A 24787-nucleotide genomic window follows, 5' to 3' on the forward strand; every position below is an offset into this window, starting at 1 on the left:
ATTTATCTGTTATGTTTATTTCCAGCTTTGTTCTGAATGAGAGAGAGATTCGGTAGGATGAAGGACAGCTGAGTTTGGTGCTGCCAGAGGTTTCTTACTATTAAAAGAGAGCTTTTCTTTGCCACTGCCAACTGCTTTAATTTAAGTCAGCTTTATTGTCAAATGTATTGTCAACGTGGTCCATATGTACAGATCATACACAGGAATTTGAAATTGCAGTGCTCCCTCAGCCCTCAGTGTTACAGTAAAACAGTGGTTCCCAAACCTTTTGTTCTAGGCCCCCCTTTGTTTTACAAGGAAATCTAAATCAATATTTGTTGTGACCTCCCTTTGCCTTCTTCTAGGTACACTTGCACACAGTTTTTGAAGAAACTCTGATTGTGGGTTGTTCCAAACATCTTAGAGAACTAACCACAGATCGTCTGTGGATGTCGGCTTCCTCACATCTTTCTGTCTCTTTATGTAATCCCAGACACACTCGATGATGTTGAGATCAGGGCTCTGTGGGGGCCACACCATCACTTCCAGTACTTATAGTTCTTTGTTACGCTGAAGATAGTTATTGACTATCTTTGCCTATGTTTGGAGTCATTGTTTCTGCTGCAGAATACATTTGGGACCAATAAACAATCATTTATATTTCTGAAAGCTTTCTTTGTTCACAGCAATTTTTCACAGCTGCCTAAAACCTTTGCACAGTACTGTAAATATAATAAGATAAAAATAAAATAAAAGTCTTATATAAAATACAATCTTATATAAGATTGGGGAGTCTTTTGTGCAGAGGTGTAGTTCTGTGCCTCAGAGCAAGCGAAAAATTTGTTTAGCTCATTTGGTAGAGAGGTGTAACCAACAGCAGTCTGTGGAGTGGGCTTGTAGTATGTGCCACAGCTTCTGAGTATCTCTGCTGTCCATGAACCTCTGTGAAATCCTCTCGGAGTACTGCCTTTTCACCTCTCTGATGCCACGTGACAGGTTTGGCCTTTGCTGTTCTTAGGCTCACCTCATCCCCAGCTCTGAAGGTTGCATTCCTCACCCTCAGAAGCCTGTTTTAAAAATGGATGGATATAAAATGATGGATTTAAAAGATGGATGTCGTTACTGTGAAAACACCCATTGGTTTTCCACTGAAACTAAATGTTTGTTTATTTGTTTTTTTTTCTTTGAGTGATTGTTCAAGCCAGAAGTGACCATATACCAAAAAATGATCAATTAATCAACAAATTCTATGATAGACTGGTGACCCGTTTGTGTCTACTTCAGCTCTCACCCTGTGACAGCCAAGACTGGCTGACTGGCCCGCAGTGTACCTGAAATGAACAAGCAGTTAAGAAGATGGATTGATAGATGGATGGATTCATCCAAATGTCACTCTAAAAATAATCCATCTTCCATCCATCCTGTGCCTTTTATCCAGGTTTGGGTTGTGGGACAGCCACCTCGTCCAGCTCTTCATCTCTCCAGCATGTCCTGGGTCTGGTCTGGGGCCTCCTCTCTAAAGGGCACACATACAAGAGGCATTAGATGCCTGAAGCAGTTCAACTGTCTCCGCTAGAGGAAATGCAGTTTTTGACTAATTTTATTTTCATGCAATGAAAAAGAAATTTAAAGCGTAAAGTTAAGCACGGTGGGACGGTGGTTAGCACTGCTACCTCACAGCAAAAAGGTCCTGAGTTCAAATCTGCTATCAGGCTGGGGTCTTTCTCTCTGGGTACTCCAGTTTCCTCCCACAGTCCCCCACCACCACACACAAACATCTCCCTGTGACCCTGACAAGTATAAGCAGAAGAAGATGGGTGGAAGTTAAGATTTGATTTAAATCCAAAATGGAAGCCATGAGCATTTATTTTTCTTTTCTTTTCTCCCCTCATTCTCATTATTGCAGGTCAGATGCAGCACCCAGGAAACAGGTCATGTCCTTCATGAATCTTTCTCCCGTCAGCCTTTCTCTATGTCTGTCACAAAGCCACCGGAAGTGCAGTTATGGTTTACTGCTTTAAGAGAATAGAAACTCAAAGTGTTTTGGAGCGCGTCAGTGCGCTGCGAGGAGTGGCTCCGAGCTCCTTTTTATTAAAGAGATCCTGTAACGTCTGAACGTTTGAGGGTTTCTGCAGACATGGAGCTTCCACCACTTCTGATTCTGAGCTTCTGTTTCCTGAATTTATCCGGACTGACGTTTGGTGCTGAATCCGGTAAGAAACTCGTTGATTTAGACTGATCATGTGTGCAGGCGCTGTCACGTTTCACAGGAGCGGATGGAGCTTTAACGCTGCTCAGGCTGCTGCTTTAGTGGGTGGATGACTGCGGCATGTACACCTGTGACATCAGCTTTTTACGCAGCCGCGTTTTTAGAGTAAAATAATGAGAGGGCAGATTAATGTGCAGCATCTTCAACAATGAAACGAAACTATTCTCTTTGTTCTTTATGGTCAAATACTTATGATTCCATTTGGAGGAGTTTTAATGTGAAGGAGTCGCGTGTTTGTTACTGCGCTGCATGTGTGTGTGTTTGATTGTGGACTTCTTCGTGGTGTGCTTATCGCCTTCTTAAATCATGCAGCAAACTACAATATTTCATTGTTCTTGGTTTCAATATTCTGAATCATAAAAAACCCTAATTTGTTTTTAACTCTTTGGTCTTCCTGTATATGTAAAGCTTCAGGTGCATATCTGGCTACTGCGCCGCTGCGAGCCGGCTCTTCCACCACTGACTTCGGCACTTTCGATAGTGACTCTTGATTGGCCAATTAAATGTCTTAACGCAACTGACCTTCCTATGCTCCCTATGTGCTGCTTCTAGAACAAAATTTAATGTAGAAGTAGTGTTTGATAAAAATTGAGAAATACTGCTGCACCGTGAATAGCAACAACAACGAGTAACAGCTTTGTAACTTTGTAAGTTTCATCTCCTTCAGCAAATGACTATCAAAGGATATTTTCTATATTTTCTATCTGCACAATATACTCATATTACTAGAGTCATGGTAAAGTGGAACTATTATAAGAGTTCCATTATATATTAAAGTCATTGTTATATTGTGTGAAGGCATACATTTTATGAAGTACACATTTATGAACTGAACTTTAGCTCTTAAAATATTTCCTCAGTGCTTCTCAGTGCACTCATTAAAATAGAGTTTTTTCTGGAGTGTTTTGCTGGCAGAGAGGAATACTGGGAAATACATTTCCTGTACTTCCTGAAATTGATCTGTCATTTGTGTAAAATAACCACAGCAAGTGAATGCACTCATATTAGCAGAAATAAATATGCAGTGAGTCTTCTGTAATGGACCTCACTCTTTGTCTTCTGACCTCGATGATGCAACACTGATTTTTCAGTGTGTTATAGAGTCCCTAGCAGCATTTTAAATTATGTAAGTATGCCTGAAAGATGAATTTCAGATGTTTGTGTACTATGTGTTTTCGCAAAGGACTGAAACATTCTTATCACTGAAAATATGCATTCATGATGTAATGCCTACCTCTGACTGTGGTTATTGTCCATGGTGCTGTCCAAAAACTGTCATCCCTGAATGAAAAGCACAGCATTTATGGCTGTCAAATGATTAAAATATTTAATCAAAATTAGTGGAGAAATATACACATCTATGTTTATTATTGGTGCAACAATCCAAAACAGTAGGAAATGCTATACAGAATATTCGGTAAAAGTACTGCATGCGCATAAAACATACCAAGAGCAGACTCACAAAAAACATCCCGTTCTAAGTGGGATCACAACAGAAAGACACAAAAACACAAATGAAATAAAATGCACACATCACAGAAGGATGTTTAATTCAGAACTATGATTCAGCCTGTAAAGTGAAGTTATGATATAGCTTCCAGTTTACTGTCTCTCCTTTTGTATTCAGCGGAGGCTGAGCGACCAACCTCTTTTTCCTTCAGGTGGCAGAGCAGGTCAGCCACTAATCAGAAGGTCGGTGGTTCGATCCCAGGCTGCATCCTGGCTGCATGCCAAATGTCCTTGGGCAAGATACTAACCCCGTGTTTGCCTACTGGTGGTGGTCAGAGGGCCCGGTGGCGCCTGTGTCCGGCAGCCTCGCCTCTGTCAGTGCGCCCCAGGGCAGCTGTGGCTACAATGTAGCTTGCTATCGCCAGTGTGTGAATGTGTGTGTGAATGGGTGAATGACTGAATGTAGTGTAAAGCGCTTTGGGGTCCTATGGACTAGAAAAGCGCTATACAAATGCAGGCCATTTACCATTACCATTCCTCTGACTTCCTTTTCTGTGTTAATGCTTCATTATCATATTACCTTTGACAGTGTGTGTAGGTGAAAGAAATAAAGAGAGAATGTGACATTTAACTGCGGTACATTGTGTTGGTAAAGGTCCTAAATTACTAAACTTAAACCTATATTAATTGTTTTTTCGCTAATGTAGAGGCAGATCAGAAGTCCAACAACAACACAAATGCTGCAGTCACATACTAAAAACTGCCAATATGAGTACAGAGTAAATCCCAGCAGATTGTCTGAAGAGTGATCTTCATGAATCCACTCCAAAAACAAATCAGGAAGATGGAGAGGTCACATTCATACTGAACTTTGGGATCGTAGTCAAAAACAGTAAGATAGAAAGTCAGAGCACAGAAAAATAAGCAGTAACTCACAGGGCTGCTGTCAGCTGACAAACTGCTGTAGATCATTATTACAGTTGTAAAGCTGAGGAATCAGAATTTTTTAGATTAGAAAATTAATCATGAATGATCTGATATTTTTGTTTACAGAAAAAATAAATACAGTTTGGTCACAGTATGATTGTTACTGAGGTGGAGCTGTGTGTTGGTAGGATGGAGGAGCAGCTCATGTGGATATTAGCAAAAATCAATATTCAGAGAGAGTCCTCTTTAATGGACCTCACCCTCTGACTTCTGAAAACAGAAATGTAATACATGAAGTAAAGGTGAGCTATTATACTCATTTCCAGCTCCATATTTTATTCTTGGACACGACTGGAACGGTTTAGCATGATTCACAGTTCACAATAATCTTTGTTTATCTCAGTCTGGGCCTTGGTGCAGCCTCTGAGCTCATCCTCTCTGAAACAAGCTCTTCAGCTCCTTCAGCCTCCATTTAAACCAGTCATACAAACTGTGGGGCTACAGGTGGGACTGTGATGATAACAGAAAAATATGAAGAGGAAGTAAACTAAAAATGTATGCTTTGTAAGGTTAAAAAGAATGATCATGACTGATAAAAATTAAGGGTGAACTTTCTTCTGATTGGCTGCCCCTGCCTCATATCTGACTTTTCCTTCTATCCTCATCACTGTTTAATTCATGTTTTGTCTTTCAGGGACACCTGTGACCAGAGTGACGGTGAAAGAAGATGATGGTGCCATTTTACCCTGCTCCCTCAGCACCAATGAGAACATTGAGTCAATGCTGTTTGACTGGAAGATAGAAGGAACAGTTCCACAAAAGAATGTGTTCCTGTATGATGATGGCAAATATTACAATTATGGCCTCTCAGGTCAAGATGAGGAGTTCAAAGATCGAGTCTCACATTTTCCAGAAGAGTTAAAGCATGGCAACGCGTCTATAAGAATAAAAAAAACTAGGTTGGAGGACAACGGAACCTATTTATGTAAATTTCCAAAACTGAAGCCAGAAATCAGAACATTCCGCATTGAGCTTGTTGTTGGTGAGTGCTGTTATAAACCAGCTGATTATTTACAGATGAAACGGTCAGCATGCACATCTGGCAGGGCCTCATCCCTACAGCACACCTGCATTAATATTCAGTGAACAAAACTGAGACCTTCCATGTGCATGCTGGTCCTGCGCCTGTCTACTTATCAGAAATCTGAGGTGTCCATGGAGTCTTTAGTAAACAAAATAAAATAAACAATTGTTCATTTCTTCTGAAATATCAGACACACAACTGTTCAAAGTGTTTTCTGACTGTGTGATTATGACACATTTGTGACCATAAACCAGCCTCTTGTTTAAATGTATCAGGACATTTATTTAATCTGTGACTGTGCCTTCTCTTTTAGTTTAGGATTATAAAAACTGTCTAATATAGCAAGTTAACATGTCTGGGTTTCTTTTCTCTAGTTTTATTTAACTGCCAACTTGATGATAACACAATCACCTCTAACATATGTGTTTGTTTCCTTTCAGAGGGCATATTAATCTGTTAGAGCCTCTCACAGTCATGTGCACTTCTGCATGGCTGTAACTACCAGGCTCAACTTTGTAATAATTTCAAAACCATAAATATCTGATACCTGCCTGTTTCATCACTGTGAAGTAAAATCTGTGATATGTAATGTAGTCTGTTAGTTTTACCTTTAGCTCTAACACAGATCATTTGTTTGAGGATTATACAGGAAATGACTGAAGCCTTGATGTTTTTAAGCTTTTACGTCATATATTAAATACACATAATCAGTCATTATGAGGGCTACAAGGCTGAAATTTACAGGATATCATCTTAATTTTGTCTACAATAAATGTGCCAAGTTTCATTCTGATATTTAAAAGTGGCTCTAAAATACTGCAGAAATTAATTGAAAGGGCAAAGTAGAGGAACCCTGAAAACTTACTTCAGAAATTCCACAAAAATCTCTCCAAACTTAACAAATAATGAGAATTCATTCTGGTGTTTGACATTTCAAATGTTCCTAAATGCTAAACTTAACTTCAAAGCGATTTCCTTAATAATTGAAATAAAAATCTGCTGATTTATTATAATTAATCGGGTCTTTTTCGACAGATAAAACAGTTTTCTTTGATTTGTTTTTGTTCCATTGTTACAGCGAGGCTAACTACATTAACTTCCATACTTGGTCAGAGAGGTGATTTTACCGCCTTCAAAAGCAGAGTGGTTTCACTGCGGTGACTTTCTATTGGATGACAGTAGCTGTCAATCAAACACCCACCTGGATGTCGTAAAGATGCTCTGCTGTGATTGGCTGAAAGGATTAACGGCTTTTTGCGTGCATCATTTTACGTCGGATAACGATACGAATTGGTTAATTTTACCCGTGGGAGTTTTCAGATTCCAGCGATATCCAACACGATTGGTTAAATTATTTATTAGTATTTTTGTTATTGTTCTTTCAAAAGTTTAGGTGGCTCAGACAAAGTTTACTTAGAGAATACTTTCTCTTTTCCCGTTAGTTTTTTCTGCCAGTCGAACTCAAGCGAGCTGAAACTAATCTGTGAAGTTTGTTTTCTTTAAAACGAGCCCCCGTTTGTCTTCAAAAGTCTCTTTTTGGGCCAATGAACGGCTTGTTAACGGTGATGCATCAAGCTAGGGGTAAGGTTAATACCTTTTTACTGCCGTAAATTAAGACGTTACTGTTTTTATGTGGTAAATACTTCACTGAGATTAACGAATCTGCTGAAAAATGAGCATCTGCGCTTTGAAATGACGTATAAAATGTCTGTATCGATCTTTTCGGTCAAAGTTAAAATACACAGTATGTTTATTTATTATTTTTTACGTGTAAACTTGGGTCGCATATAACCTCTGCGTTTCAAAAGGTTAAAGGTCCGAATTAATGGTGAGTCCTCTTAGTTACGTCACTAATCTTTACGTCCTTGTGTGTATATATGAACTGATAGGTAAATACTGAACAATACTTTTACCATCTTATGGTTAGAACCATATAAAATATCTGCAGATTATCTTTATAAACAGTCCGAACAAACGTTTTATTAGTGTGAATGCTTGAAAAGCATTCACAGTATTGTTGTTGTAATCTTTATTATTATATTTTATTATTATTATTATCTATTCCGTACGTTTTTTGAAAGCCTACTCCTTCAAAACCGTTCAACTTAGAAAAACCATTCAAACACCATTAGATTCCTATTCTTTTGGACAACATTGCTTCTATTTTTTCTCATTTTTAACATTTATATTTTTAATTTTATTCAACTTTTTTCAACAAAAATTTATAATGTATTTCAATGGGGAGACCCTTCAAATTCTCATTCAACTTCCTCCTCTTTAAACTGTATCTACTTCCACATACATTGACATAGAGCCACCATTCAAACTTTAAAACGAAGACAAGACATTCAACTATTCAACTTGTATTTATCTTTTCAATATCTATTATACTTTTTCTTCAGTTCCAGTTTAAGTTTCATGATGTTTTTTCACCCGTTTCAGAGTTTATAATGGGTGTGTATGGGACGGAATGTTGGGGCTAGAGTGAGGCAGCTCAACTGCTAGAGTGAGAGGAGCAAAAAAATTAATCTTAAAATCTTTTTTAAAACTGCTGCTGTGTCCACAGCGTTTGCTCTACAGGTATGATTTTACCCTCAAAACGTAGCCATGGCTGTCCTCTTTCATCCAATGTGTTTACTATTGTCCTAGGTGTTACGGTTCTTTCATAAATGTCACCAATGCACAGCCTCCTCCCTCCAACTCTTCCATAGACTCTAATGTTAAAACGGCTCAGAAGGTTGGTTTGAAAATCAGAAGAGCATGGTGTTTTTACACTGTCACCACGTCCATATAATAAACTCCACAGGCATGAAAACTGAGAATTAGGTAGAGTGGACATTGCTGCCGCTCACGGTGAAAGAATTTCGTCAATACGACCTATACTTTTCATTTGGGAGCGATTTGTTTCGGCCTGACTTTTCTGTTCATTTTAAGCAGCAAAAGTGAGGCGCATGTCTGTGTACGTGTGTATGGAGCCATTGGGTGCAGTCACTATAGCAACCAGGCTCACACCTGCCTGCTTAACGAGCTCTGCCTGCCACTGTCCCAAGATTCATCTTAAGCACTTCTCTTTCAACTGCTGCTGTGTCCACAGTGTTACAGCCATCATTTTACCCTCAAATTGTCGCCATTATTGTTCTCTTTCCAACATCTTGTCTTTCAAAGCTCAGGCATTTAAACTTTTTAAACTGTGTGGATCAAAGTGGAGGGATCACATTTGAGTCATTCAGTGATTCAAAGAATATGACCTTTTAATATTCTTTCAGATGTTTTCTGACTCTAAATGTTCTTTTCTCATTTCTTAGGTTTTTCTAATTTACAATTAAAACATTTTCAGCTTTTTTCCAACTTCTTCTTCTGTGTAACCTTCAGCTTTTAGCAGTTCAGCACTTTTGTTTTCAGGTTAAATTCGGGGTTTTTTTTTTATCTCATTCAATATTTTTAACTTAAATTCAGTAATTATTTCATTTCAATGCATACATTCAGATTCAAGCATTCACACTGCAGTTTCTTCAGAAAATGCACTTTCTAGTTTTATTTTTTGTTTGCTTTGTAAATATTAAGGATTACTTAATTAGGATTCATTCATAATCAGTTCAGTAACTGTGAATATTTGATTGAATAAGACATTATCTTAATTGCACATAGCTGTTCATCCAAATAGAAAACTGTCGCATGACCTACATATGCCCATATATCTCATCCCTCTCAGTGTCTTGGTTCAAATTTACAGTAACCTCTAAAAGTCTGCATTAAAATATATTTTTATATTCAAAATTGCAGTTTTTGATATTGTTATTTTCTGTAACATCTACAGTTGTTTACATATTTATTTATCCAAATTAAATTTGTAGTTTTTTGATGTTAAAAATGAATTTGTTTTAATTAATGGCACTTTATCATGTTTCTATATAACGCTTGGACAAATGTTTAAATTGGAGTCACAAGTAATGTATAGAGTGAAAACTCTCAAATTGAATCTCTACCTATCAAAACTGTGCTGTTAGGTACAGTTAAGGTGGAACAACTGTTCTTTATGCTCAAATACATGTGCATTCAGAGTAGGTAAAATAATTGACTGTCATTGTTACTGTCACATGATAATCTGTCTATCATGTGTTCACAGGTGCAGCACAACCTTCTGTCACAATTCTTAATCAAACAGATGACTGGGCACTGCTTCAGTGTGATGTTCAAAGTGGGTCCCCCAGACCTACGGTCGAGTGGTGGGACAGTAACAATCAGACCATTCCTTCTGATGACCCACATGTCTCTAAAATAGGAGATCGCTTCTACATCACTGTCAGCACTACTGTGAAAAAGGATGACAACTATTGCTGCGTTGCCACACAAGAGGACATCTGGCATCAGTCACAGAAGAAAATCTATATACATTTGAATAGTGAGTGGCATTTTAGTCATTAGACGATTCCAATAATTATTGCTTTTCAAAAATGTTAATACATGCTCAGACTGAATGCAAAGAATGATGTTTCCAAGGAAACAAAATGTTAAATAATTAAATCATAAAGACATGCAGTCAATGTCTGTAAAATGTTTCTCAGGTGAAAAAAGAAAAGGTCTTTGATAACACAAAAGCAGATTTTGTTTTTATATAAGTCTTCTTACAGATTTCATTATACACTGCTATTATATCAGTGTAACACATGGTCTGATTAAATTACTTTTTTATGTCTTGTAGCAAATGTTTGAGAGCAGAAACTAAAAAGTAAGATGACACCCACTACACATCTGAGCTTTGTCTCATTAAGGAGTCATTTCCCTTCTCTTTGGAAGTTTTCTGATAGCAAATCATCAAACTCTTTTAAAAAGTCTGTTGTGGTCCCTAAATCCAAAGCTGAGATTAACCCAACATATTAAGTGCCAAACTGTTGCTGCAACCCAAAGAATATGAAATAACACAAAAATAGCACCAAATATAAAAGATAAAAAATGTAAATATATATAAAAATGTTGCAGTCTTGCACGCCTCTCTGCAGCTTCTCTCCTCCTCTTATCCCTCCAAAGCCCCATCCCCTTAGAGACTGTGTCAGCTCCTAAACAGACAAAAATACAAAAAAAAAAAAAAAAAGGCAAACTAAAAATCGTATTGGATTATTAAACATTAGGTCTCTCTCCTCCAAGTCTCTGTTAGTACATGACTTAATAATTGATCAACAAATCGATTTACTCTGCCTTACAGAAACCTGGTTGCAGCAGGATGATTATGTTAGTTTGAATGAATCAACACCCCCGAGTCATTCTAACTACCAGAAACCTCGAAGCACAGGCCGAGGGGGCGGTGTGGCAGCAATTTTTCACACCAGCATATTAATCAACGAAAGACCCAGACAGACTTTTAATTCATTTGAAAGCCTGATGCTTAGCCTCATCCACCCCAGCTGTGAAACTCAGAAACCAGTCTTACTTGTTATCATCTATCGTCCACCTGGGCCTTACAGAGTTTGTCTGATTTCTCAGACTTTATATCTAATTTAGTTCTGAGCTCCGATAAAGTAATAATTATTGGGGGTGATTTTAACATCCATGTAGATGCTAAAAATGACAGCCTCAACATGGCATTTAATCTGTTATTAGACTCAATTGGCTTCTCTCAAAATGTAAAAGAACCCACCCACCACTTTAATCACTCTCTGGATCTTGCACACACAATCCAAACATTAAAATAACTTTCTTAACTCAAACAAATGTCTCATTTATCATATTAATCAGGCTTATACTTTTAAATCTTTGATCAAGAATAAAAATGATTTAGTATTAGTGAATGTATATATAGATAAACTGGTAAACTGAGGTAAGCTGGGGGACCTCAATCTCTCCGAGCACCCCCTCGCTTGACAACTGTTGCAGCTATAAGAACAGGAGTGAGGTAGTATGAAGGGACATGACAGAGAGACGTCTCTGAAAGACTGAAATGACTCACACACCCACAATAATCTCATGAACTTCATACAAATATCCTGTAAAGGATTTAGAAAAAGCTGGTGTGATTTTTGTGGCTGGCCTTCTCACATATGTATTTGCAGGAATTTAACATTAAAGAGAATAATATCTAAATAAATCATGCAAATGGGATTTGCTAATATTTTCAACATGCAGTTTGTTGTTAATTCCACTAAATTTACTTTTCATGGTTGTCATAGTTTCTTGTTTTATTATATCTTTTATGAGCCTTCAACATAATTTCCTTGTGTATTTATTGATAAATTTATATTTTGGTCATTATTTCACCGTTTTACACAGTTTGTTTTAGTCTCAGTTTTCTCTTCATTATGTTTTCTGATATTTATGCATCTTTGTCTGCTACACTTTTATAATAAGAACCTTTTCTACCTTTTTGTGTCCACAGAGAAGAGGGACTTGGCACCCCAAGGTAAAGTCCAGAATCCTCATTTTGATTCATACATTACATCATTTGTTTGCTGTCATTCACAGGTTGGCAGTTAGCAAGGTAAACAAACAAAATGTATTAACATTAGGAACCAGCACAGTGAGGAGATCAGTTAGGAAGAACATGAAGCCCTGGAAAAAAATTCGACTTTAAAGACAATCTGGTAATTGGTGAGGGGACAGAGACGACTGTATGTTTAAAAAGTCCAAAACATGTCATAAGGACATATAGGAATGGTGGAGGGGAACTTGATATGGACTTGGAAAAATCAGAACCAGAATACCTATACAAGAAGTAAGAAAAAGCACGATATATATATATATATATATATATATATATATATATATATATATATATATATATCCCTTACTAATAAACATCTGAAAAAGAAAGTAGAGCATGCGCAACAAAAGGTGTAGCTACAGCAGTATACAGTGTGTTAGGTGGAGTGATTTCCTGTGTCGTTTAGTGGTGCTTCTTGGTAATCTCAGTCTCTCACCGAACGTGCTCCTGTGGCTAGCCAGCATGTCATGGAGTGGGTGGGAGGCATTATCCATGATTGTCCTTGTCTTGGACAACATTCGCCTCTCCATCACTACCCTAAGAGAGTCCAGCTCCATCCCCACAACAGTGTTGGCCTTGCAGATCAGTTTATTGAGTCTGTTAGCATCAGCAACCTTCAATCTGCTCCCCCACCTGCTGCTCAGGTTGCTTAGCAACCATGATACTAACCGCGAGAAAAGTCAAAGTCAACTTTGTCATCTCAGAAACGTTCCATACAGCATTGTTTGAAAGAAAAAAGGTTTTTTTGTTCATTATGTCTGTGAAGGTTCTCAGTCATCCAGGTCATCGTAGTCTAAGGAGCTTGGAAAGAAAAGCGCCTGGACTTCTTTGAGTTGCTTGAAGACGTTTCACCTCTCATCCGAGAAGCTTCTTCAGTTCTAAGGTCAAATGGCGGAGAGTCCCAGATTTAAACCCAGTGGGAGCTTCCCCCCAAAGAGGGACAAAGGACCCCCTGATGATCCTCTACCTAATCACATGAGCCAAAATGAGAAAACGGGTGTGGGTCCCAATCAGCCAGGGTTTCGGGTGAGCTCATTGTGAAACCTGGCCCCACCCTATCATGTGATTTCCTGAGGTCAGATGTCCCAGGATGTGAGTGGGCGTTAAGGCGTCTGGGAAGGGATCTCAAAACTGGATTATAGATGGCAGACAGTTGGTGTCGTAAGCCCCGCCTCTGTTCAAAGATGGTCGCTCACAGTGGACATAGATGGCTTCTTTCATTCCTCTTTCAAACCATCTGTCCTCTCTGTCCAAAATGTGAACATTGGCATCCTCGAAAGAGTGACCTTTGACCTTTAGTTGCAGATGAACTGCTGAGTCTTTTCCTGTGGAGGTGGCTCTTCTGTGTTGTGCCATGCACTTGTGAAGTTGCCGTTTAGTCTCTCCGATGTAGAGGTCTGAGCATTCCTCGCTGCACTGTACCGCATACACCACATTGTTAAGTTTATGTTTTGGAGTTTTGTCTTTCGGATGAACCAGTTTCTGTCTGAGCGTGTTGCTGGGTCTGAAGTACACCGGGATGTTGTGCTTGGAGAAAACCCTCCTGAGTTTCGATACACCGGCTACATAGGGGAGGACAATGTTGTTGCGTCTGTCCTTCTTATCCTCCCTCGCTGGTGTCTGAGCTTCTTTTCTGTGCATCTTTGCTGACTTTAAGAACGCCCAATTAGGATAACCACATGTTTTAAGTGCTTCCTTTACATGTGTGTGTTCCTTCTTTTTTCCTTCAGGCTTAGAGGGAACATGTTCTGCCCGGTGGTGTAGGGTCCTGATTACCCCAGGTTTGTGTTCCAGAGGGTGATGGGAGTCAAACAGGAGGTACTGGTCCGTGTGTGTGGGCTTCTGGTAAACTTCGATGTTGAGGTTGCCGTTCTCTTCAATGAGCACAGCGCAGTCCAGGAAAGGCAAACAGTTGTCCTTTGTGTCTTCCCTGGTGAACTTGATGTTTTTATCCACAGCGTTAATGTGCGCAGTGAAGGATTCCACTTCTTGTGTCTTGATTTTGACCCAGGTGTCGTCCACATATCTGTACCAGTGGCTGGGTACTCTTCCTTTGAAAGAGCCAAGAGCCTTTCTTTCCACTTCTTCCATGTAAAGGTTGGCTACAATAGGTGACACGGGGGAGCCCATGGCACAGCCATGTTTTTGTCTGTAAAAGCCTTCGTTGTATTTGAAGTATGTAGTGGTGAGGCAGAGGTCTAACAGTGTGCAGGTCTGATCGGGTGTGAAGTTGGTCCTGTCCTCCAAGGAGCTGTCTTCTTGTAGTCGTTTTCTGACAGTCTCCACTGCCTCCGTGGTGGGTATGCAAGTGAAGAGTGAGACTACATCAAAGGACACCATGGTTTCATCTGGGTCCAGGGTAAGTTTCTGGACCTTGTCGGTGAAGTCGGTGGAGTTCTTGATGTGATGTGGGGTGTTCCCCACAAGAGGTGCTAGGACAGTAGCAAGGTGTTTCGAGATGTTGTAAGTGGCTGAGTTTATGCTACTGACAATGGGTCTGAGTGGGACAGCTTCCTTGTGGATTTTAGGAAGTCCGTAAATGCAGGGTATGGCATCCCCTGGGTAAAGGCGGTGATATGTAAGGCGGTCAATGATTTTGTCCCTTTCAAGGTCTTGAAGGCAAGCTATAACTTTCTTTTTGTAGCTGCTTGTGGGGTCTCGCTTTAAGGCTTCGTAGGTATTGTTGTCACTGAGGAGAGTAGTGATCTTTGTGTGGTAATCTGTTGTGTTTAGGACCAGGGTTCTTTTCTTGTAATGTGAGGTTAGACGGAGGGACTTTGGCACTGGAGAGGGTGGCTGAGACTTTCATCCTGATTTGCTCTGCTTCTGTCTGTGATAATTTATTAATCAGTATGGCGGTTTCTGTGGCTGTGATGAGGTCCACTATGGGCAACTGTTGCGGAGAAATGGCAAATTTGAGTCCTTTGGCTAACACTTTCTTTTCGGGTTCAGTGAGATTCCGGTCTGAAAAGACCGGAGTGGCCTTAACGCCCACTCACATCTTGGGTCATCTGACCTCGGGACATCACATGATAGGGTGGGGCCAGGTTTCACAATGAGCTCACCCGAAACCCTGGCTGATTGGGACCCACACCCGTTTTCTCATTTTGGCTCATGTGATTAGGTAGAGGATCATCAGGGGGTCCTTTGTCCCTCTTTGGGGGGAAGCTCCCACTGGGTTTATATCTGGGACTCTCCGCCATTTGACCCTTAGAACTGAAGAAGCTTCTCGGATGAGAGGTGAAACGTCTTCAAGCAACTCAAAGAAGTCCAGACGCTTTTCTTTCCAAGCTCCTTAGACTTTTTTTGTTCATTCATTTTTTTTTATGACATCACTTTGATTAGTTGAGTATCTGAGGCTGAGACCACGGGACTGTAAAACATTATTCTTGGGTTTCATTTCTGTACTGAACAGACATTTCAAGATTAGTTATATAGCAATATAACTAGCAATTAACTAATGTTGTTCATGAGACTAAAGTCATCTCACTTTGGTAATGTAAATATAATATGGCCAATATTATATTTATTGTCAGATTATTATGATATATTACAGCAGTGAGCTTGAACTCTGTGTCAAAGATTCAAGTTGCAGTCATTTATATTTCCTATCAACTTAAATCTTCACTCAAAGACAAGTATCTGTGACAGTGTATATATAAATGTATTAAATATAAGAGACAAATATTGTTCGTTTAATACGTTGGCATTATTACATTTGGCTCAATCCTTACATATATGTGTAAAAAGAAAATGTACAAGCTGTGATAACTGTTTCTGATAGAATGAAGAGTAGACTGATATATTAAATTGTCATATCGGGTGAGAAAATCAGACCATGTCATAACTGCTTTCAGTCATACAGAATAGATATCAGAGCCTTAAACAGGCTGACTTCTGCTAAATGGGTCAAACTGGGCAGAAAGTATACAAACACATAACATCCTTATAGAATATGATGTAACACTATAGATCAACTTACCTCAGAATATATAAAGCATATAAACAATTACAGCAATATGATGCAACAAACACAGCAGCTACTGATCCAAAATCCTCAAAGCTTCATAGAACTGGAACAAACATTTATTTTTAGCTCCATTCTGCTGCTGATACAGACTTTAGGTTTCTGAACATTAAACTTGTTGCTGCCTTTCATAGTGTGTAACTTGAAGGCCCTGAGTACTTTCTCCCACACTGAAAACACTGGGATGATCACATTATTTGAACATTACCTAATAAGACTGATTCAGGACAGACAGTTATGTTAAACTTTCCTAGCAGTCCTTCACAAACAGGGAACAGTCTGTCTATTCTCTCCATCTGTCAGCTGCTGCTGGCTCTTCCTCCTCCTCTTCCTCACACACTGCTGAGTTTGTCCTGGTGGATCATCAGGGGTGCAAAGCCTCACAGATGATGTGCAGCAGTGGGTCCCTCAGTCTGTCCTCACTCTGGACACTTGCAGTTGTCACACATGGAAATCAAATGTGTGATAAGCTGCAGGATTCAAACACAAGTGTAACTTATAAATACATGTTCATACTTTTATTCCACAATCAGAGAGAAAGAAACAGAGAGAGATTGCAGGACAGACAGACAGGTGACAGTCTCAGGTGTACACACTGCTACACAACAGCACCAGAGAAGCAGGATTTAGTGTTTGTGTTGTTACGAGTGCTAAACAAGAAGAGTTCCAGATGGTACAGTGGACACATGTGTGACTGCTGTGATTAAAGCATCTTTCTTTCAGCTTAACGAGTGAACCGTCAGCTCGTTCAAACACACGTTAAAGTCCGTTTGGCTCGACACCACCGAACAGAGGCAGCAATATAACACAGCTCACATTAACAGTGGAGTGGATCCTGCTTGTGCTGTGATATTCAGGACTGCAAACCGAGCAGCATCACTGAGTTCTAACAGCATTCTAACATCTCACCTGTTGTGTGCCCACTTTATTACTGAATTAGGCAGAACACTCTGAATTAAATCAGGACATAAAGCATGGTCTTTCTCTTGCTTAAAGGGATTGCACGGCAGTATTTTCCTGTTTTGTATGTTCGGCTATGCCCTCTCTATTTTTGGTTTCCACACCCCAAACAAAACACGCATTAAGAGGCTCTAATACCTGTGTCTCAATCTCGCAGCCCATGTCACCTCTACTTGCGGCCCGCATAATGATGTGAAGAAATCTTTTTTTTTTTTTAAATATTCACGAAAATGATTTAATATGAAGGCAATAGGCAGAGTGTTACAGGCATAGCCCTAAAGAATGTAGCTTCATGGACAGTGTAGTCCGTGCTGCAGGGAGAATGGACTGCCATTATGTGAGCGAGGGAGGGAGAAAAAGGAAAGGAAAGAGCTGTCACCGAGCAGAAACGGGAGCTGGAAGCATGCAAATATAAAAATAACCAGTGCAGCCAAAAACAGTGCCTGACAAGCCCAGTTGTAAGTAAGCTATTAAGACTCGACTTGTTAAGAAATATACTCTAAAACACTTCTTCAGTAAAGAGTCAGAGAAGAGAAACACACCGAACTTCTTGCTAGCAAGGGCAGCCTCCAGCACTGAGGCTCGCACTGAGAAACTGCCCCGATCTTTATTTATACTTCAGTGAGCGTTTGCTCCTTACATTGGAATGTGGAGGTGTGTGTGTGTGCGTGTGTGGGGTCAGAGTGTGGCCCCATAAACGACTTCCCTTAACCTGCTGGTCTGGAAAATCCAACAGTTCATCTATATGTAAAAAAGCACTTAAACTAAAACTGACATAGCTACGTTAATCCTACCGTAAAACAATAAGACAAGGTACGACCTCTCTCATGCTCCTAGGATGTGGGGGTGAACACCCTAGAATGTTACAGACCTCCTAGGAAGAGACATTCTTTCAATATGCCACCAACTATATACTTCTACACACAAATGATTACATGCAGCATTCTACCATATGCAAACTTATATCATTAAAAGATTATACTGACTACTAAGTACAATTTTCCTATTAACACGACTGTACACTGTTTTCGTGTTTTTCTCCGAAACAATAAGTTCCGTTGGAGCAGCCTTTCAACGCCTCTCTCTGTCTCTCGCTAGCAAAGTTGACCCAGACAACAAAGTAAAGCTAGTTTTCGGCTACGAGCCTGACACGAACCCGACGTCTTAGCCAGAGGTCCCTTTCCTACGGTTTTGAGCCGCGGACCTGTTTTATATACGCGTGGGATAGTTTTCTATACGAGATCGCTGCAAAAAGTGCAGCCTTACCTAATGTCCACCTACTGTTACTCATTTATATTAAGATTTAAACATCTAGTCGGTATTGGTATGGCGAGTAACCTTCAGTAAAAGTCATAATTCACACAGCAATACTACATTCATGTAGTTGTAAAAAGCACGATAATATATTAGGTAATCCAAAGTATTCCGTTACGTTACTGTCATTGAGTAACGTAACGGAATATGTTACAAAATACATTTTGGGGCATGTATTCTGTAATCTGTAGTGGAATACATTTTAAAAGTAACCTTCCCAACACTGTTCGTAATGTCCTTCTCTGGTCTCATGTGTCTCATATTTCTTCACATGTGTCGTATTACGGCGATAATGAGCTCCTGTTGGTGATTCAATAATGACTTGGTTTCCAGTTCTGCTTACAACTTTGTGTGGCGTTGCATTGAATGGTGTTGTAAACTTGTCCACTTTGTCTTGTTGAACCAGCACTGTGTCTCCCATGTCAACTTTTGAATACTCAGCTCCCCTTCATTCATCAGCAGAAATCTTTGATTTTCCTTTCTGTTCAGCGTCTCTGTCACACACGTCCAACTCCACTGTTTTTGACTCACTGGTGTTCGGTAACTTTCCTCTCATTTTGTGGTTAAACAGGAGTTCTGCGGGACTTTTCCCTGTGGTTGGATGTTCAATGTTGCAATACACTGTCACATATTTTCTTAGCTCTCGCTTCCAGTCAAGTCCTTCGGCTTGTGCGATCCTGATTCTTTTCATCAATGATGCATTTTGATGTTTCACTTCTCCATTTGCTTGAGCCCATTTTGGTGTAGTTCTTATATGTTTGATTCCATTAGTTTCACAGTATTCTCTGAATAACTCAGATTTGAACTGTGAGCCGTTATCAGATTTGATGGTAACTGGTAGCCCATGTCTGCTAAATATACAGTCAATAGAGTCAATGACTTTTTCAGCAGTCGTAGACGTCATTACATCATACTCATAGTACCGACTGTAGTAATCTATCAGTACAAGTATTGAGTGGCTCGAAGATAGCGGTCCCAGTAAATCTACCGCCACATCCTGCCAAGGTGCATCCGGTAAAAGTGTGTTTCTCAGTGGTTCAGGAGCATCTGGTCTGGCTACTACTTGACATCCGTGACAAGATTTACAAAATCTTTCTGCAGCTTTGTCCATCCCTGGCCACCAAACTTTTGTTCTGAGATGCTGTTTGGTTCCAACAATTCCTAAATGTCTTTCATGATCTAGTGAAAGTGCTTGAGCTCTGAGGTTTTCTGGCAATACAATGCGAGTTCCCCCGCAAAACTATGTAGCCGATGACGCACAGTTCATTTGCAATGGGTGCACATGTTTTCCATTTTTCAAAGTGTCCATTTTCAATAGCTCTTTGCACTTCTGTTAATTCTGATTCTGTAGCAGAGGCTTCTTCAACCTCTCATGTTGTGAGTGCTTTTGGAGTAGCATTAACTGCAACAAATCTCACATATTCTTCAGATTCAAGCTTGTGTGTCTCTTTTGACGTGGTGTCAGACAGCAGTCTTGACAGTGAATCTGCAATGTTTTGTTTTCCTGCAATGTGCACTACTTTAAAGTCATATGGTTGCAGTCTGAGAACCCATGCGTGCACAAGGTTTAGATCTTTGGCTGTATATGACCTCTAATGGCTTGTGGTCTGTGATGAGGTCAAACTTCCTGCCATACACATATGGATGTAGTCTCTCACATGCCCATACCAGTGCTTCTCTTTTTGTTTGAGAATATCTTCGCTCACAGTCTGTTAAACTCCGGCTTACGTAGCACACTGGTACCTCTTCTTCGTTCTGTATTTGCATTAGCACTGCGCCCAAGCCTACAGGGCTTGCATCTGCTATGACTCTGGTTGGGGCTTCTTTGTCAAAATAGGCTAGGGTACCTGCTCTGGCTAACTCAGTCTTTAGTCTTTCAAATGCTTGCTTTTGTTCTCTTTTTGAGTTAAACGTCTAAGCGGTTCAGAGAGTGTAGCAAACTGTGGTATGAACCTGCTGCTGAAGCCTACCAATCCAAGAAAGCTTCTCACCTCAGTAGCATTTTTCAGTTCTCGGGCTTCCACCACAGCTCTCACTCTTTCTTCAGTTGGGCCAGTGCCTTTCTGCATCAGCAGTATTCCCATGATCACAGCATGCAGTCGTTTTTTATTAAGGCATACATGCCCATATGGAAAAGAAATAGTAAAAACTTATATGATTTACTCGTGAAAGTGGCCACTTTCTCATTACTTTCATATATTGTTTTAGTAAGTATCCAAAACATACAAGGTTCATTTATATAATTTTTCAAGGGATCTTATATCTGTTTTCACTCTTATATGCTTTTCATACAAGTTTCACACAAGACAGATACAGTGGGGCAAAAAAGTATTTAGTCAGCCACCGATTGTGCAAGTTCCCCCACTTAAAATGATGACAGAGGTCAGTAATTTGCACCAGAGGTACACTTCAACTGTGAGAGACAGAATGTGAAAAAAAAATCCATGAATTCACATGGTAGGATTTGTAAAGAATTTATTCATAAATCAGGGTGGAAAATAAGTATTTGGTCACCTCAAACAAGGAAAATCTCTGGCTCTCACAGACCTGTAACGTCTTCTGTAGCTTTTCTGTCCCCCACTCGTTACCTGTATGAATGGCACCTGTTTGAACTCATCATCTGTATAAAAGACACCTGTCCACAGCCTCAAACAGTCAGACTCCAAACTCCGCCATGGCCAAGACCAAAGAGCTTTCGAAGGACACCAGGAAAAGTAACGTAATAGTAACGAGACAATGATCCAAAACACACCGCCCGGGCAACAAAGGAGTGGCTCCGTAAGAAGCATTTGAAAGTCCTGGAGTGGCCTAGCCAGTCTCCAGACCTCAACCCCATAGAAAATCTGTGGCGGGAGTTGAAAGTCCGTGTTGCTCGGCGACAGCCCCAAAACATCACTGCTCTCGAGAAGATCTGCATGGAGGAATGGGCCAAAATACCAGCTACTGTGTGTGCAAACCTGGTAAAGACCTATAGTAAACGTTTGACCTCTGTTATTGCCAACAAAGGTTATGTTACAAAGTATTGAGTTGTATTTTTGTTATTGACCAAATACTTATTTTCCACCCTGATTTACCAATAAATTCTTTACAAATCCTACCATGTGGATTCATGGATTTTTTTTTCACATTCTGTCTCTCACAGTTGAAGTGTACCTCTGGTGCAAATTACTGACCTCTGTCATCATTTTAGGTGGGGGAACTTGCACAATCGGTGGCTGACTAAATACTTTTTTGCCCCACTGTACAAACTTTATAAGATTTTTATATATCTTTTCCATATGGGTGTACACTATTTTAATTTATAGAGACATTTTGTTACTGAGGTTAAACATGATATATAAGTCACTTAGATAACATCTAAATGTTAATGTTTGGTTTATTTCAGTGTTTTATTTGTTCCTGAGTAAGTCAGTTTGGCTGAGATTAAAGTTAAGCTTCATAACATATTAATGACAGTTAAATTAAGACGGGACGGCAGTAAAAACTCCGGACCTTTGACATCAAGTACGCTGGTGTTCCAATTGTTCCAACAAATTGCGAGTCTGTACTCGCGTTCTCGCCAAGTCCGTACTCCCGTGCGTTCTTGGCAAGTCCGGTCTCGCCGAGAACGCGAGTACGGAGTCGCGTACTTAGAATTGAGAAAGGGCCCTTGTGTGGGGTGGAGTTGTAGGAAAAGACTTATGCAGAAGTTTGGGGTACCGCGCTGTTAGGGGAGATTGTTTTTCCATGTTAGTTCGATTTTACCTCATCACGTAAGCTGTGTTCCTGGTTGCCATCCTTCACGGTGATGCTACGAGTGTTAAGTTCATGACTGAAAGTAAGTTTCCTTAAATATGTTTATTTTCCGATCCTGATGTTTGCGTGATAATGAACATGGCTGTACAAAGTCTGATAACAAAGCAGAGCAGCATGTGCTGTAAATTGTCAAAAACATCTTCCCACAAAGAAAGGTAACACCAGAACAAGATGTGATGCCAAGACATGACCAACTCCATGGCCATAAATATTTCTCTTATGGCTTATCCCAGCTGCATGCTGAGTGTGGAGAGAAGGCTGAACGGCTGTGTTTACTACCACATCAGACTGGTGGTCAAATGAGTCGCACATTTGATCATAAATGAATCTCACTGTCTGTTTCATTGAGACAGTCAGGACTTCATGTGCCCTTTGTTCACCTTGGGGAAAAAATGGACCACAACTCAGTTTTTATAATGTTCTTCCTTATTTACATTGAACTTTTCTTGTACTGATTATCTTGTACTGTACTGACATAATTTAGTTTTCCAGTTTTTTATGTTGTTCTGTGATACTTGAAGCTGCTAAGTCAGAATTAAGATTTTAGTTTATTATATGTATCTGTTATTTATTTAAAATAATCGTGTACAGTGTTGCAGAGGATTTATCATGTTCAACTTCTGAAAAAAAAACCCCAAAATAATTCATTCAGTAAAAGGACTAGATGTTGCAATCCCTGATAATGCATTACTTTAAATGGAGATAATCTTGAGGGATGGCTATTGTGAGGAAAGGCAGCCCAGAAACTTTACCAGCGGCACACATCGTTGTGTGCCTCAACTTTCAGTCTTTTACCCAGGCTAATCTGCCATTTTTTCCTTGGTTAGGTTTAGGGATTAGAGATCTGATCTAGCTTATCATATTAAAATTTGACACATTGTCAGTAGTGGACCTTGAATTCATCAGGTGTTTCGCCCATTATCACTAGACACCCTCATCCAAGAAGGCCCCCTCAACCCTCTCTTAGCAGTTTTGCTGTTGTATTGGCAACAAAGCCCCTGCACCCCACTTCCACCGGGTGCACCTTGATCTTCCAGCCTCTGTCCTCTGCCTCAGCTGCCAAGTTGGCATACCGCAGCTTCTTACGCTCAAATGCTTCCTCAATTGCTTCCTCCCACAGTACCGTCAGCTCAATGACGTGCGCAAGTTCTTTTTCTAACTTCGCTCTGTGTTTCACTATGGGAATCGCCTCGGCGTGACCGTCTATGGAAGCTCCAATCCGGTTGTTCAGTGATGACACGACGAATCCTACTTCCGGGCCTGAAGTAGTCTGCGTTTAATATGGCTTTTGTGTTGTTAACATGTTTAATGTTATGTATTTTCTTCTATTTGATCTCAAAAAGCTCCTAAAACAGTCAGTGATCCCTGTTGACCTCCCTCGGCTTTTATTACCGCTAATCATTTATTTAAGCTCAGTTTTTAAAACCTTAGGATGTAACTACAGCCCAGCCCATGCAGCAGTATATGAATGACTAACCTCGTATTATGGATGGATTATCTCAGTTGTTCTCCTGGCTGAAGTTTGGTCCTTTTACAGCATCCTGCCATGCGATTGCATTTGTTTCTGACCACCGAGAACACTCACGTTAACTTTTATCGAGTGGAAAAAAAGTTAGCTTGTTTATATTATGCTAACATAGCTGTGTCGCTAGCGGTCACGTAGCACATCATTATATACCAGCTAGCCCAACTTCAGTAACCCTACAAACGTCACTGCTGTTTAGTTTTCTGTCTTCATTTATGCTGGAAGTGATAACAGAGCTGTACGTTTTAATTTGTTTCCAAAACCCCGCAGTCAGGACATGCTATATTGTATTTAGATAGAAGCTAGCGAGCTAACTCCCTGCTAACTTCTAACTCCGTTAAATGTCATAAATTCCGTTTTCATGGATGCCTGGATGTTAAACTCAGTTGTTACACCTGGTAGAGCAGAACGCTGATCATTTTATTAAAGATGAAAGACTTTAGGCAGTTTTTCAACTCTCAGTAATGCCACAGTGATCGTTTGATATATGGACCTGCAGCGGAGTTTAGGTCCAGACATGGCTAGTGACGTCAGACTGAACAACCGGATGACAACATGTCTGTCTACGACAGACCAGTCAAGCCGTGCTCAGGGCTCCACTCCCTCATTCTAACACGGACGACCAGCCCCTCCTAACTCCTTCTCGCTTTCTTCCCGTGAGCAACTACTTTGAACTCCCTCAGCACGTCCAGGATAACTTGATTAGCTGCTTAACAGTTCTCAGGCATCCCGTGTAGGAGTACGTCGCCGAACGCAGTTTTTCCGGTTCCAGTTTGGATTGTGCTGAGTAGGTCCTTCAGAAGAAGTGTACTTACAGTTACACTGTGGAGCAGCAATCACGTCATGCGAGCTGTTCCAGTGGTTCCTGGTTTTAGTTAGAGAAGTAGCCAACATTGTGTAACTCGGGCTAACGCGTTCCAGCGAGCTGTTCTTTCAGTGTCCGGCTAGCATTAACTTATTAGTGTCTCACTAGCATTAGCTTG

The 24787-nt window shown here is 40.1% G+C and overlaps 1 protein-coding gene across 1 annotated transcript in view; it reads left to right on the forward strand.

Moving 5' to 3' along the window:
• LOC112430940 (butyrophilin-like protein 10) overlaps positions 1–24787 on the forward strand; it is a 47551-nt gene that overhangs the window by 6059 nt on the left and 16705 nt on the right. Inside the window, exons 2-5 of the mRNA XM_076884346.1 lie at positions 1886–2192; positions 5319–5666; positions 9835–10110; positions 12079–12102. Coding sequence (XP_076740461.1) covers positions 2117–2192; positions 5319–5666; positions 9835–10110; positions 12079–12102 — 724 coding nt within the window. The 5' untranslated portion in view covers positions 1886–2116. The remainder of the gene's footprint in view (positions 1–1885; positions 2193–5318; positions 5667–9834; positions 10111–12078; positions 12103–24787) is intronic.

The sequence above is a fragment of the Maylandia zebra genome, linkage group LG5, assembly GCF_041146795.1.
Source record: "Maylandia zebra isolate NMK-2024a linkage group LG5, Mzebra_GT3a, whole genome shotgun sequence".
Lineage (NCBI taxonomy): Eukaryota > Metazoa > Chordata > Actinopteri > Cichliformes > Cichlidae > Maylandia > Maylandia zebra.